This window comes from Melanostigma gelatinosum (genome assembly GCF_949748355.1).
Source record: "Melanostigma gelatinosum genome assembly, chromosome: 1".
In the NCBI taxonomy this organism is placed as follows: domain Eukaryota; kingdom Metazoa; phylum Chordata; class Actinopteri; order Perciformes; family Zoarcidae; genus Melanostigma; species Melanostigma gelatinosum.
Window position 1 is genome coordinate 31,608,875 of NC_136634.1, and position 15,599 is coordinate 31,624,473.

At 40.5% G+C, this 15,599-nt stretch overlaps 1 protein-coding gene across 3 annotated transcripts in view; it reads left to right on the forward strand.

The window, feature by feature from the left end:
* Nucleotides 1–15,599, forward strand: part of LOC306779561 (exocyst complex component 3-like protein) — a 46,551-nt gene that overhangs the window by 10,011 nt on the left and 20,941 nt on the right. For 2 of the 3 annotated variants that reach the window (XM_079271525.1, XM_079271526.1), the window contains exons 8-23: nucleotides 1–141; nucleotides 251–345; nucleotides 2,821–2,950; nucleotides 4,935–5,070; nucleotides 6,749–6,925; nucleotides 7,068–7,194; nucleotides 7,419–7,467; nucleotides 7,823–7,876; nucleotides 7,960–7,992; nucleotides 8,070–8,091; nucleotides 8,253–8,362; nucleotides 8,958–9,011; nucleotides 9,592–9,678; nucleotides 10,497–10,604; nucleotides 10,680–10,813; nucleotides 11,241–11,402. The exon at nucleotides 1–141 is cut by the window's left edge and continues 167 nt beyond it. In XM_079271525.1, coding sequence (XP_079127651.1) covers nucleotides 1–141; nucleotides 251–345; nucleotides 2,821–2,950; nucleotides 4,935–5,070; nucleotides 6,749–6,925; nucleotides 7,068–7,194; nucleotides 7,419–7,467; nucleotides 7,823–7,876; nucleotides 7,960–7,992; nucleotides 8,070–8,091; nucleotides 8,253–8,362; nucleotides 8,958–9,011; nucleotides 9,592–9,678; nucleotides 10,497–10,604; nucleotides 10,680–10,813; nucleotides 11,241–11,402 — 1,619 coding nt within the window. Of the gene's footprint in view, nucleotides 142–250; nucleotides 346–2,820; nucleotides 2,951–4,934; nucleotides 5,071–6,748; nucleotides 6,926–7,067; nucleotides 7,195–7,418; nucleotides 7,468–7,822; nucleotides 7,877–7,959; nucleotides 7,993–8,069; nucleotides 8,092–8,252; nucleotides 8,363–8,957; nucleotides 9,106–9,591; nucleotides 9,679–10,496; nucleotides 10,605–10,679; nucleotides 10,814–11,240; nucleotides 11,403–15,599 lie in introns of those variants that run through there. The other variant, XM_079271528.1, reaches the window with a different exon arrangement.

A 15,599-nucleotide genomic window follows, 5' to 3' on the forward strand; every position in this document is an offset into this window, starting at 1 on the left:
ACAGAGTCAGAGAAGGAGAAGAGTGAAAAAGAGTGCGATGAGAGCAAGAGGCTTGAAAGCAACAGAGATGAGCTGACCTTTCCTCCCAGCGGCATCCTCTCTCCTCTCAGCAAGTCTCTAGAGGCTGTGGTCACCCCTCTGGTAAGATGAATTTAAAACTTGATCTGTCCATGCTTTGGTTCCATTAGGGGAGCTCTCTGATAAATTCAGAGCCTGGAAAAATATGTAATGTTCCATATTTCACCAACAGCGACTGGCAGCAAGCCAGGAGTCCAATCCTTCCTCTCTGCTCTTGACTCCAGAAGAGACGACCACCCCTCCTGCTGAATCTGCTCCTCTATACAGGTAATAACAGCATAGCCTTTTGTACTAACTCTGTTTGGAGTTCTCCGTCTTAAATCGTTGCCATCTCAATATCTTATATAGAACCCTTTAACCATTCATATCCTCACACTGGTGACTTGGCCAGAAAGCACAAGAGCAGAAATAACAATGCTAAATTATTTAAAATAACAATACAAAATACAAAAAAAGAAAGCACAAGAGCAGAAATAACAATGCAAAATTATTTAAAATAACGATCCAAAAATAACAATACAATGATACCGGTAATCACTGTATAACTTTGAGGTGCTTTAAAATATGGAAATCAAATGTTGGACCAGCCGGCCCATAGGCCTCACTAAAGCTATGATATTACATCATTATATTGGACGAGATACGATAACTAGGAATTTGGTTGCCATAATGTTTAAATATCTTTCTGTAACGTAAAGGCGGCATTGTATTTCAATCGTCATATATTGTCATTATTTTCACTTATCTTTAATTGCTGTTAAATGCTGTTAAATCCTCTTAAACTTCTTCAACTTTCAAATCCTTCAACTTCCTCATACTTTCAGCTACAGACACCATTTCAACTTTCAAATGTTGAGAAAACCCTGAACTATTGCCACACGATTCAGCTTTTTGATATATTTTAAACTTTTTGAACTGCAGCAATTTAACTTTTATGATTTTTCAGCCCTTTTCTGACTTTATAATGGGTGTGTATTGCTCAGCTTAGAGTGCGTGATGTCACCGCTAGAGTGAAGATCAGCTTGAGATTCTTGTGAAAAAAACATTTGTGTTTTGCCACTGTGTCCACAATCTTCACTCTTCATGCATAATTTCTGGATGTAGAAGTAGCTAATCTTGTCCTTGTCGTAGAAAAATTACTGTGGAATCCCACTACAGACACAATTTTTACAAGATCTGTTTATCAAGTCATCCTTCCTCTCAATTATTAATATCGGAGCAAAAGGAGGTACAGTTATGTGAGTTTTGATGATTTGATTGAGAGGTGTTTCCCTGTTTTATCTCCATGAAAAAGCTGCAAGGACACAGGTGTTTCTGATTAAGCTAATTAGTGATGTTGATAAACTCAGACACACATGTACTCCTCTCTGTCTCTGTCACTCTCTCTCTCATAGTCATTCAGGTCTTGGAGACTTTTAGAGGACCCCCCCACACACACACACACCCCATTTTAAAATAAAAGCTGCACACACATGATTTAGAGATGTACGTGTTGCAGCTCGGCCAATCAGATATGAGTATTCTGATTCGAGTGACATTTACACACACCGCGACACAAGAGGGAGAGACGAGGAAAGACATGGCAGAGCAGGACAATAGTCATGTAAGCTGTAAAAGATAAAACATAGTACAATCTCCAAATGAGAAAGTTTGCCAGAGATATCAGTCTCTCTCTCTCGCTCTCGCTCTCATATACAGTCATTCAGGTCTTAGAGACTTTTAGAGGAACCCCCCCCACACACACACACACACACACACACACCCCATTTCAAAATAAAAGAGTGAATTCTAACTGAAATGCTTGTGATGAAGCCAGGCATTTAATAACCTCTGTTTATGCGTGTCAAACTTTATGATTGTCGTCTCTCCCCCCCACCCAGCCACACCCTTTCAAAATAAAAGCCCCATGGATTAACTGTATTTAAACAAGCTCAAAATTAGGCTTTTTTGTTAAAAAATGAATGCTCTTACTCATACTGCGACAACTACTACTGCTGCTGCTAATATAGTATTACTACTACTACTATAACTTTTGCTGTTGCTACTATTATTACTGCTATTACTGCTACCATCAATATTATTACTACCACGACTGCTATTACGACCACTATTACTTATACGACAACTGCTACTACTACTGCTATTCATGCTACTAAAAGTAGTAATACTACTACAGCTATTGGTACGACTGCTACTAGTACTACTACTGCTACTTCTTCTACTGCCATTACTACTACTACTACTGTTATATTAAGTACTACGACCAATACTACAGCTATTACTATGACTACTGATACTACGTCTTCTTCTTCTACTACTTCTTCTAATCACTAATACTTCTACTAATAATACTTCTACTACAACTTCTACTACTACAAATATCACCACTGATGAAATTTTTTAAGCCACAGAAACTATTAGAATATCAAAATGTTCAGCTCTTTCAGGAGAGCGGTGATATGACTTTTCATAGTTGGAATCTTTAAACTTTTAGAATTATTAAGCTTTTTGCAATTAAAAAAAAAAATTGGATATCTATTTTCAGCAATGTTTTTGCAATTAATTTCAAATTTCAGCATTCCAACGCATTTTCAGCAGGAAATGCATTTTCTAGTTACTGTTTCTTAAGCTTTTCTTTTGAAGGAGCAGTAATGATAATCCATATTGTTACATTTGCCTGGGTAGTTGATTGGTACTGTCATGTGTCTGTGATTTGATTTTGGTTTGTTCTGTGATTCTCAGTATTGATGCGTACCGCACACAAAGACAGAGTAAGCTGCCCACCTTTCAGAGTGTCACTCCTGGGGTTCAGGGACGAGCTCCAGAGAAGTTCCAACCTCAACCATCCGTCAACACCAAGGAGAAAATCACGGTGTGAAGCGCTGTTTTCAGCATTATAAACCCATTAACTGTTGTTAATCAACCCATTTCACACGTCACTGAGTATTTCATTTATTAGTTTATTTGTCAGGGAAAATGCAAAAATATAAAGGTTATAATAACATGAGATGTGTTGCCTATATGGCTTCCAGTCACGGTTTATTTGCAACCCGTGTCACTTGTTAGGGCCAGTGTGTAGGATTTTGCAAAAATGGAATATAGTAATCCAGTAGTAGTATAACTATCTTTCGTTTATAATGACTTGAAACTAACAATTGCTGTGTTTGCGTTACATACCTGCAAACTTGTTGCTTTTTCGGCGAAATTCGCCATTTTGAATCAAAATATATCATCCACGTGAATCGTGTAGATCCGTAGAGGGTTTTTTTTCGGGGGGGGGGTCAACTGGCCAGCCAGCGTTTCTCAGATTGGAGTCGTACGAGGAGAAAAGGTGATTTCGTGATCTTTGCTATCGAACATCTTTGATGTGTCGAGTCTTGGCTAATCAGCGTTCAGATGTCTACAGCGTCTTCAGTTCCCTCCGTCACAGTTTAAGTTCCGTTATGTTCCGTTACCGTTCAGACTTGCTGGTTTAAGTTAACGGCCACTGTATGCGGAACTTTGTCGACTGTTAACGTTCGTCATAATTGCGATTTAGACGGAAAAAACATAACGTGATGAAACATGCAGCCCCCCGTGTTCTGGTTCAGTTCACGCGGTCACTCCGTTAAACCGGAACACCGGCGCATCTGGTTGCAGGTTGTTTGTTTTAACTCAAAGTAGAATGAGGCGATTTCATGGTCAGAATAACTTTCATGACCACGAAACATGAGGCCCAGATACTGATGAGGTCAAAGAGCTTCAGGGAGAGGAGGATAATCGCCTGTACATGGAGGACCCACCATGAGCATTTTAACAAGCTGCCTGTAGCGCAGCTTGATGCAGGGCTGAGCTATGAGTGGAGCTGGGCCTGGATAAAGGTGGAGGTCTAAACAGACGTGAGTACAGCTTCCTGCTGTCGCAGTGTTTTAAATACATTGATAAGGCAGGGTATGATGACTGCAGCCTCTGCCCCAAGGAGATGAACTACAGCAACAAGGGCTCACATGTCCTCTCATCACACTGTTTACTGTGATGACCACAGCCAGTGTACCAACAGTCCCACGTTGCTCTCAAGAACCCTGAAGTAATGAGAGGGTTAAGGTGCCTGTACCTTCATTTCAGCAGGTTGTTAATGCAGAGGAGTGTATAGATCACAGCTATTATTTTACTCTTGATAAACTACCTTAGCCAGAGTAGATTATCATTTTCATTTAAATAATTTAACTGGATTGAATGCATATTAATTGCAAATAGAAGATAGGCCACAATTCCAACCGCTTTACAGTAACCGTGGAAGTTAATAGTAATATTATCAATGAAAACTAATCCCTTTATTTGTACAGGCGATGGTTCTCGCTACTCTTGCTATCTTTGTTTTTATTTGACCAAAACCTTTGAAAGTGAGACCTCTGTCTCAATGGATTGTGTCTAAATAAAGGTTGATAATAATAGAGCTGGAAATAGTGATTAATAACTGAATAATACGTTTGTTTTAAAGTAAATGTCTTATCACTTAATTTTCTTCTCAGAGTACACCAGAAGGCTACATTTCAAAGCCCATATTTAAAATAAAATTCTTGGAGCGCACCCCCCCGACAGGGTTTCAGGCTTGTCACCTTTTTCACCCCTCATGAGTTTGCAGGTCTGGCGTTAGCTTAGAATGAGCCCTTCATATCTACATAGGGAGTGGGTTCCTCCTCACGCAGTCCATCTATGTGTATCTGTATTCAGGATGAGATCAAAGTATGTACCGGTACATAAAAGTATTATAAAATACTATTAATTCAGTCAATTGCTGACACTTTGTTTTGATTGAATTCAATCCAGTACAGGCGAATAACCCACAGTCTTTCTGTTGCCCTGTGTTTGTCCAGGCCCTTAGTGAAGAAGCAGGGAAGCTGCAGACTGTGATCAACCAGACCCTGCAGGCTCTAAGCTGCTGTACTGATGAGGGGCATGGACGGGGCTCGCTGGAGGAGGCTGAAGCTGAAAAACTACTCTTGGTCTCCTGTAAGATGTTTTGTTTGTTTTTGATGTCCCGTATTTGTGTGCAACAGAGAAGAAACTATGTTCGGACTATTGGGTTCTTTTAGAAGTGACTGCCTCAACAGCGAAATGTCCTTACATCTTACGTACAGTTGATAAAATAATACGGACAGAATAACTATTAATAACAAGACGCATGCATACATTTGTCTGTTAATTTAAAGTTGGGGAAAGCAAGAGAAACCGGCAAAGGTAAGCTAGAATTTGAAGGTATCCAATCAAGGAAATCTCAGCCCCTCCCTTCAGGCCTCCCTCCAAAGCCACTTTCCGAACTACATCTGGGGGACAAATCCGTGAGAGACGTCCTCAAGTCTCATTCACATAAAACACCGAACATTATAGTAATTGAAGTAAACTACCATGGCTATTGTTGGTAACAACCACCAATCCGCTGATGGATTCTGACTTTGACACGTTTTCAATACTCATTTGTCTTTTTCCACATATTTGTCAGTTGTGTCTAAGTATCAAACATTTCATGGGGGCCGATTGAAACGTTGGATGGGTTTATTACAAGTCTTCGGTAGACACAAATATCAGATTATTGTTTTTTTATTTGATTGCTGTCGGGACATAAAGATAATTTCAATAAATAGAACAAAAAGGCGTCTAAAATAAATTGCCTACCCTAGTTTTAATATTAATTGCATCTCTACTACCAAAGCCTGAATAATTGTATTCAAAGCCTAAAAAGACTTTTTCTTAATTTGTATTAAATTAGCCAGGGGCAATATATTTGTGTCATCCGTCCGTCATATATACAGTGAAGGAAATAAGTATTTGATCCCTTGCCAATTTTGTAACTTTGCCCACTTACAAAGAAATGAACAGTCTATAATTGTAATGGTAGGTTTATTATAACGGTGCGAGACAAAATATCAAGAAGAAATCCAGAAGTTTGGCTGGTCTTATAGCCCATTCCAGCCTTGTGCAGGTCTGACATCCTTCGACTGCTCTTTGGTCTTGGACAGCCTCGAAACCTTCAGGATTTGGAGAGGATCTGCAAAGAGGAAATCCCTCCTGAGATGTCCCCAAACCTGGTGACCAACTACAAGAAACATCTGACCTCTGTGATGCCAACAACGGTTTCTCCGCCAAGTACTGAGTCATGTTTTGCTAGGGGATCAAATACTTATTTCACATCATCAAATGCAAATCAATTTATAACTTTTATATGATGTGATTTTCTGGATTTTTATTTATTTTTTTGATATTCTGTCTCTCACTGTTAAAATCAACTTACCATTACAATTATAAACCGTTCATTTCTTTGTAAGTGGGCAAACTTACAAAATTGGCAAGTGATCAAATACTTATTTCCTTCACTGTATATCTCAGGAACGCTTGGAGGGAATTTCTTCAATTTTGACACATTCGTCCACTTGGACTCGAGGGTGAACTACGGTAATAACATTTTGGTGGTCAAAGGTCACTGTGACCTCACAAAACATTTTTTTTTTTGGCCATAACTCAAGATTCATATCCTTATTATGACAATTTCACACAAATGTCTAATAGTATAAAGTGAGGACATTTTGGACAGACATGGATGTATGCTGCAACTTGACTGGTTGATGGAGGCATTCTAGTTTTATTATCGTTCTGTTGCTTATAATTCTTGTTGTTTACTTGGCTCTCTCAGGTGAGAAACGCTCGGCGCTGCTGGCAGAGGTTGCAAGAGTGAGAGAGGAGAGGAACTCAGAGTCAGGAGAGGACGGCGAATATGTTTCCCAGCAGGCCTGCAGAGGGACAGTCAGCATCACAAAGATCCAGCTGCCTCTCAAGGTGGAATTTGTCTGCTCCTCCCACAAACGCACAGGTAGCACACTGCCTCATATTTAACATTGTTTTTGATACATTTGCACAATAGAAAATAACTATTTCAAAAAGCAGAGCTTATTTAATAATATAGTGGTTGACATCTACATTGAAATTACTGAATTTTTTATGTAACAATGTAGGCCGGCCAAGTCACTACTTTTTCGTGCTGATCCGCTACGGGCCCTGCAACATCGTCGCCACCCCGCTGGCCACGGCTGCTGATGCTCAGAATGGAGACACCATCTCCTTCCCGACTTCTGTCACTCTGTAAGCTGCTTTGTGGTTACTTCATTTGACACATCTCATACACTGCTCCTGGCACCAATTTTCTGCGTGCGTGCGTGCGTGCGTGCGTGTGTGTGTGGAGATGGATATGTGTATATATACACACATACGTGTGTGCGCGCACGTATATACGCGCGCACCTACGCGTATACGCACGTACGTATGGCTGATTGCATATAATATCGTTTGTCTTCTTGGTATTTCAGGAAAGATATCCGCTCATCCTTTGACATTGATGTGGAGGTCTACAGCCTGGTGAGACAGAACATATGACATCTTGATGGGCAGCCCTGTTATATATTCATAAAATATTAGCTGAAATAATACAATAGCGGCTCCAGAAGTGTGTTCCCCTTTGTAGATTCACATTTACAAGTTTCCTATTTTATTTATAAAACGTTCCATAACACTGACGGGGGACTATGACAGCATGTTAAATAGTCATCAACTGACATTCTATTAGGCTATCGGTGTTAGACAGAGATGTCTGCATCGTTGGTTGCTTTGGTTATGTTGCTGAAGAGAATTGTTTGTTTTGGTGTACTGTTAGCGTGCTAGTTATCTTAACAAGTTGTTTGGTTGTTAATGTGCCGGTCTTTGTGCCTCCTAGTCCCACACATCAGGTAGTAACTGCAGCGTGGACCGGGCCACCACCAAGTCACGGGTGAGTCAGTGAGCCCAACAATGAGCCAGGTGTGCAATTATCAATGACAATCTAAGTCCGTTATGTTGTCCTCACACATTCAGGTCACACCAAGAAAGCTTCTGAACACTATCACAGTGAGTATGCCTAGATATTATAGTGTGTGTTGCTGTTTTTCACATTTCACCCAAACCTTTTCTTTTGTTTTCAACAGAGATCCAGTAACAGTCTGACATGTAAGTTGAGTTTATTTTGGACAGTATTTATTGTTGTACATTCGGTATACGAAAAATATAATGTGAATTTTATATGGGGGCAACTCTACTGCAAGTCATGCATATTACTGACTGACTATTTCAGTTTGATATGAGTCTTCATGAGCTTCTCTGTCCTTCAGCTGCTGCTCCTCCTGCTCTCAACACTCGTCGCTCCAGCAACTTTTTTCTGGTGGGCTCCCACAAGATCACCTTGTCCTCGCTGGGACACAGCAAGTTCCCTCTGGATAAGGTACATACCGCCAACATGTGTTTGAGATGGGATGCACTCTGTTTTTATTAAAGGTAAATATACATCCACCTTACTCTGCCCCAGGAGACAGTGTCTGCTGCTGAAATGTGTCCCTCGGTGTGTTGGTCAGTCGGATCATTTTGATGGTTAAAAATGAACCAACCAATAGATTGATACCGATAGATTCTGCTCGAGACTTTTCAGTTCTATGAAACAAGCCCAAGCTACATCAACTTGGATATCTTTGTCAGTTTGGCAAGTAAACAATAATATTTCATGTAGTTTGATGGATTGTTTTGTAAGTGCAGACAGTAAATATTTTCTTGTGGTGATTGTTAATTGAATTGAAGCATTCAGAGGGGAGAAGCATGGCCCATTTCACACACCCACAGTCACCAGGGTTAGCACCTCTCTGCGTTTCATTTCTGACCTCCAGCACTGACCAATCAGAGAAGAAGCACAGTGCTACAGGCGCCACTATTCACCCATTGGGTGCTTTTATTATTCTGTTGGAGGTTTCCACACATGGGTGAGCTCACTGGTCATGTAATATGTCTGCCTCCCTCCCCCCTTCTCTCTTTCTTCCTCCTCTCAGATGAAACTTGAGGGCAAAATCAGGAGGCTGCTGGGAGATGAATTTCAGGAAAAGGTTTTCACAACGCTGCCAGCCCTTCACCGTTTCCCTTTGCAAAAACTAACCTAGTCTCTGACCGTACAATTTAACCGCCGCCTCAGTCTTGATGGTATTTGTTTGTGCATGGTTTTCTGTTTGATTAGGTCAAACTCTTTCCCATTTGATCTGAAAAGTCAAAGGCAATATCTATTATATTGACTCCAAAAGTCAGTACATGTGAAAAAACAGTGTGTCAGTGCTTCAAGGGATACTTACTTCCTGGTGCACAAACCCTTGATGTGTATTCATAGTGGAATGTATTTGTATTTGTTCTCTGTACATGTTTCTCTGCTAAAGGCTTGCATCATTTCATCTTGATATCCAGGAGGAAACAAGCAGCATAGAAACTACTCTTATAATCAATCATCATTAGTCAATGTGTCCAACGGTTATAAATGAAATATCTTGATAGTCAAAGGTTAATTTCAGGTTGCTTTTCTTAACAAAAATAAATGAGGATCATGTTGGAATGAAATTCTTCAAGACAGTTTTCTGCATGTCTTCCACATCGTACCAGTTTAACAGCGTGTCTCCCCGTCTCTTCCCCGGACCGCAGGTGCCTTTCCTCTCGCCTCTAGAGGGCAACATCTACCTGCAACTGGACAGCGAAAGTCACTCTGATGTCCAGCACCACGGTTTCCTGGTTAGTAATGTGATGTTGCTTATTTTCCACAACTGTCTGACCACATCACAATTACATCTTTACATCACATTACATTTGTTGAGCAAACACTTTTATCCAAAGCTACTTAAAAAAAGTGCATTCAAATATGTGGGTACAACCCCAAGAAGAAGAGTCAAATACGCATGTCTACATTAAGTGTTCCATTTAAAGACAATAGATAATATTCTATGGGCCATGTGCAGTCTGCGATGGAAGATGTGTGGAGTTTCTGATGTAGATGAGGAGTTTGTTCCACCATTGGGGAGCCAAGACGGCAAACATTTTGTAGAGCGGTAGTTTGGTAACGGTTAAGTCATTTGACATTAGCAGAACGTAGTGGACGGGCTGGGATGTATGGTTTGACCACGTTCTGGAAGTAGGATGAGCCTGAGTCACTGACTGGACGGGAGTATAGTCTCTCCTGGAAGGAAGAGCAGCTCCTTCTTGTCACGGTTTAGCTTCAGGTGGTCTGCAGACATGACAGATGTCAAACCACAATGTGACTCTGCTAGTCTCGTCTGGCTAACAAGCAATTTAGTGTCGTACTGACTTCAAAAATTCAAGATTCACAAAGTAAACGGGCCGAGATAGTTGTCATAGAAGTTTAAAAACAAGTGTCAGTATCTGAAAACAGACATTAGAAGCAGATTTGCACTACATTCCAATGAGAGTTTAGCAAAGACAGGAGCTACATTCTGAGTACAACAGTTATACACCGATCAAACCGAACAAGATGGACGTTTTCCGTAAATGTTGGAAAACTGTATTAAACACTCTTTTTTTGGATCTTTTCCCAGACTATGTTTGAGTTGATCAGTGGATACGGGGTGTGGCATCGGCGATATTTTGTTCTGGTGGGATGCAACATGTACTACTGGAACCACCCCAACGACAAAGAATCTAAGGTACAGTCAGACATGCAGACTAAGTCGGCGAGTCACTTTTCAATGAATTCTCATTTTCTGTTTTTCACGTCCCAGGATGCAGAGGGCAGCATTTCTCTGGCCAGCTCCCACAGTCGGTGCGTCAGGCCTGTGAAGAGAGACTCGTGTGCTCGACCGTTCACCTTCGAGCTGGTCAGCAACGTCCCACAGCAGCAGGACGCCAGCGCCAAGTAAGACCGAGTAAAAACCAAACACTCTGAAGTATGACATCTGTGGGGAGATATGGATTGTAATCAATGTTACAATCATGCGAGTCTATGTCTGTGTGTATATATAAAAATTGCCACTTTTGTGTGCAGGAAGCATGTTGGTTTTCTGGATGTCAGTCAGTGTGTTTGACTTTTGTTGGTTGATGGGGAAATGCCTTCTGTGACATTGGTGATTGGGTTGTTTCTAGAAATGTCTTTTGACAGTATGATGACTGTTAAAAAAGACCTAATTTGGAGGAAAAGGGCAGTTGTCTTTGATTTTACAGTGAGTTTACCAAAATAGGACAATGTATTTTACCCTGCTATACAGGCTCACTAGCATCTATAACGAGCAGCTCTGGCTTCTCTGACGGTTCTCACAATGCTGATGGTTGTTGTTCTTGTTCAGGCGTTGGTTTTCTGCCGACACCAAACAGGAGAGACTGGACTGGATGGAGAAACTCAATCAAGCGCTGTTGGACTTTAACACGTGGAACCAAAGATCAGCAGCACAAACTGAGAGTCAGCAGTCGAACCCGTCCAGCAGTGGGAACCTGAGGGAGAGCATTCTGTAACTACATCACTAAGCCAGCAAACTCACTCGCATGTGCTTTCTTATAGCTGCCTGGTGTTTATGAAAAACACAGTGGAAGCAGCTTTTATGTGGCAGGTAGACGAGCGGCCATCAGGGTTTAGATTCTTTATCTGAGGTGAGCTTCTTCTTTAACGGCTGTTTCACGGTTGAAATATAAATTTTTCTTTTTTGGGAGGTATCTATTTGATTTTCATATTGTTTATTTCTTTTTTTAATCTGTACCGTTGTTTGTTTTTTTCTTTTATTTGCAGAGTTAGTTTTATTTTGACTTTTCGTGGCAATCGGCTGCTTTAGCCTTTGTTGGCAATTTATTTGGGTCACGTTCAGAAGCTAAAATGAAACTTCTTGTAGCTTCTATATTTTTGAGATAATTTACACATGTATTTAGAATCGTATTGTGTTTTTGTATCATTTAAACCGGAAGGATTAACAAATTTATATTGATACACTAATACATATTGAAGGATATCTGTAACTCTACTAAACTAATGTAGGATGAGAATATATTTGAAATAGTAAAACGCTACGAGTTATTGGAATATAGAAGGAATGCTAGCTCGTTGGAGCCTTTCGTAGTCATTCAGATTCTGTTGGGTGAAATGATAAGGTTTGGACCATGGGCCCAGTCGATCCAGTCTAGGTGGAAGCAGGCTGATTTTTGGCTGCCGTTTCTATATAATGCAATTGAACTACACTTGGTGTCTTTTTTTACTAAAGAAGTAACCAGTTAAAATGCCAGTACAACACATCACTTGGGGGTTCTACCTCCCAGTGCCTCGCGGTGTTCCCTCACATTCCCAGGTACATGATTTGTATTACTGCACATATAATTACGTATTTAAACCCATGTGTGTAATACAGCAGATGAGATAAAATAATGAATGTAGTCTGTTCTGCCTGATGTCGCTGTTCTTTCACATGTATTTCCACCTGTCAGTCTGTCATAAATGTTATTCATGTGAACTCTTTCTATGCACTTGGAGACAATAAATTGATTGAAATGGCTACAAAATATGTTTATGAACTTGACCAATCCAGGCAGGAGTTTTTCATACATAAGATGGTACAAAAGGCTAATAATTCTAATTTATGACTATATATAAATATTAGATTATATCACTTTAATATTTCCATTTTCTTCCCAATAGAAAACCTGCTGAAATCAGTGTACAGTGTTATTTCAAACCAATGTCTCAGACAAATCTATTTATTAGGTTTAAATACTCTGATGCCATTACATTATACCACAGAGACCTTTACATGCGCATATACAGGAATGTAAAGGTGACCCACAGATGTGCTATACGTACGGAGAGTGGCAGGAAGGGAGCTCATGTCAGGAATGTCATACAGGAAGTGGTCTAGAATTAGACTTCCTGTTGGTCCCGTTGCTCCTCTGGGTGAAGGCCCTGCTGGGTGTTACGGAGCTCAAGGTGATTACGACGACGGATCGGTGCAGCACATTCAGTTGTGTTGAATCGGCCAACACCGGTTGTTAGAGCGTTGGTGTAGGCTGGGTGGTGGTTCTATACAATAGATCTCTATGGGTTTGTCAGCAATTTCTTTCATTGTCTATTTAAGTTCAGTACGTAAAGTTAGTGCAAATGATTGAGATCTATCCATATGAAACTTTTTTTTAAACTCAGATTTTACTCAATCTGACCAGCTTCTTCATTTGATTTTTGTTAGGTCTTCATATGCACATTTGTCTCTTATGGTGGAGCGAAGGTCAGCAGGTCACCATCATCTGGGGATCAAGAACGTCTGCGGTAAATTTCACATCAATGGGACCAGCTGTCAAGTGTTGACTGGCGACGAAAGCTCTGGATGTTAGACTTCATCTTTAACTCTTGATTTCATCCTGCAGGACGGCTGTCAATGCACGTCAGATTGTTGTTGGACAGAGCAGATTGAGGATCAGCGTGACGAGACTGGGGACCGGCAGGTTAGCTGGCTTGTTGTCCTTAGCGATGAGGGTCTTGCCCTGACGGGAACACATTCTGCACAACATCCTGGTGCGTCAGCCTCTGCTCTACTCCAGACACGGCTCTGAAGGAACGTGTTCCTGAGTGGCAGATATGTAAGAGATGATACCAGGTGGCCAACATATCAGTCATTCCATATTTAAATTGGTGTACATCTTCTTAATGTTTTGTCATTGTTCTAGAGATACTGGGACTCAGTCATGGAGAGGGTCCAAAGAAAATAATAAATGTGGGAGGGTCTAAGTCAGTGGTGTATAGTAACGAAGTAGAAATACTTCGTTACTGTACTTAAGTAGTTTTTTTGGGTATCTGTACTTTACTTTACTACTTATATTTCTGTTGACTTTTACTTTTACTTCACTACATTTTGCAAAGAAAACCGGTACTTTTACTCCGATACATTTCCCCTGAAACCTTCGTTACTCGCTACAAAATCAAATCTATCTTTAGAAACAAAATGAATCATGAGAGCAGCGTCGGGGACTGTGGTGGAACACAGACTGCAAGCAAGCAGGTTTGGTGAATCAGTGGTCCTAGCAGCAAGTTAAATCATTGGTTAATCACGTTAATGCACAATTGAAAACACGTGCTCTCAAAGCCGCGGTGTTTTGATTCCCAGGATGCTACATGCTATAAGCTAGCGGGCGACTACATGAGTAGAATTCCACTCTACGATGACTGATTTCATGATGGAAGCAGAAATGGAAGCACCTGCTACTCCCGCAACAAACGACGGTGGTGACGAAGACCAACACCAGTGGATCGCTAGCGAGTTAGTGAGCTGAGGAAGTGTTGACAGTTGTGCAGCACTAGATGATCAGATGGAGTTATGATGGTAGCAGTCGCCCAATTGCAGATTCAGCTTCAGCAAAACCTTTATGTTCAAATCAGGCCCATAGGAGTTTACAAGGCAGGCGTCCTTTCTCAAAACACTGACCTGATGCATCAAGTGGATATGTTTTGCTGAACATACTATTATACATTGGCCTCTACATCCTCTAGTCTAATGAGCATACTTATAAACGCACTGTTACAACTCCTTCATAGTGTCATATTGCTTTTCGGAGAATTATGATGATAAGTTCATAGTAGATGCAAAAGTATACTTATGTACAATATATTATGTTGAACATTGTTGCTCCTGAATGGATCACAGCCAACCCAATTATTGTCAACACAGCTCCATGTCCTTGGTCATGGTGCCACAGCACTTAAAAGAATAAACTTCATCATTCTCACAATTCTGACCCTTTGCTTTTTTATTAACAGCATTTACTTGTACTTTTACTTTCAATGAACAGGTTATGATGTTCATTTAATGTTCAGGTTGTGATGTACATTTAATATCAGAAAATTACTTTTGATACTAAAGTACTTTTGTACTTAAGTACAATAAATATCAGATACTTTAAGACTTTTACTCAAGTAGTATTCTAATAGGTGACTTTTTACTTTTACTTGAGTAGTTTTCCAGTAAGGTATCTTTACTTTTACTCAAGTATGGCTTTTGAGTACTTTATACACCACTGGTCTAAGTAAAACATTCAGTACCTTCCCCACCAAAATATCTTCTGAACAAAATAGTGAAAGAACAATTTGTTTTTCAAATGTAGCTCCCACACTAATATTTTAGACTTGCATGAGAGAAATTTGAAGTGCGGCACTGAAAGCTGATGTTCCATTGGGAAAGCGTGTTTGTGCTGGCTCCAGCTTCGGGCTCACTTGGCACGCTCCTCGCTGCCTTCTGAAGAGGTCCGGGAAGCTTGGAGGTGTAAACAGGCAGGCCGGTTCAGAGGACGTAATAAAATTCCTACCATTGGTAGTAGCTGGTGCAGTAGCTGGTGCAAACAGCTGCAGAGGATCAGAGAGGGTCAGTGACACAAGTCTTTCTGTTTCAGTGAACACATCAGTTCAGCATCAACAATAGAGCTGACCTACCTGGTGTTAAGAGAAGGTTAAGGACTCACTAATGAAGTTATGAGAACCAAGTGTGGATTGAATCCTCTTCTGACACCTGCATATACCTTCTGATGAAAGAACAATAGCCATGGACTCTATTAGTTCTTGGCTCCTTTCTGTATTTTACGCTGGGTTGTAGGCTAATGACTTATGCATTGTACATTGTGTCTTCCTGTAACACTGTTTGATTGGCCTCCCTTTACGAGTCAAGACTTTTATGGAACACCAT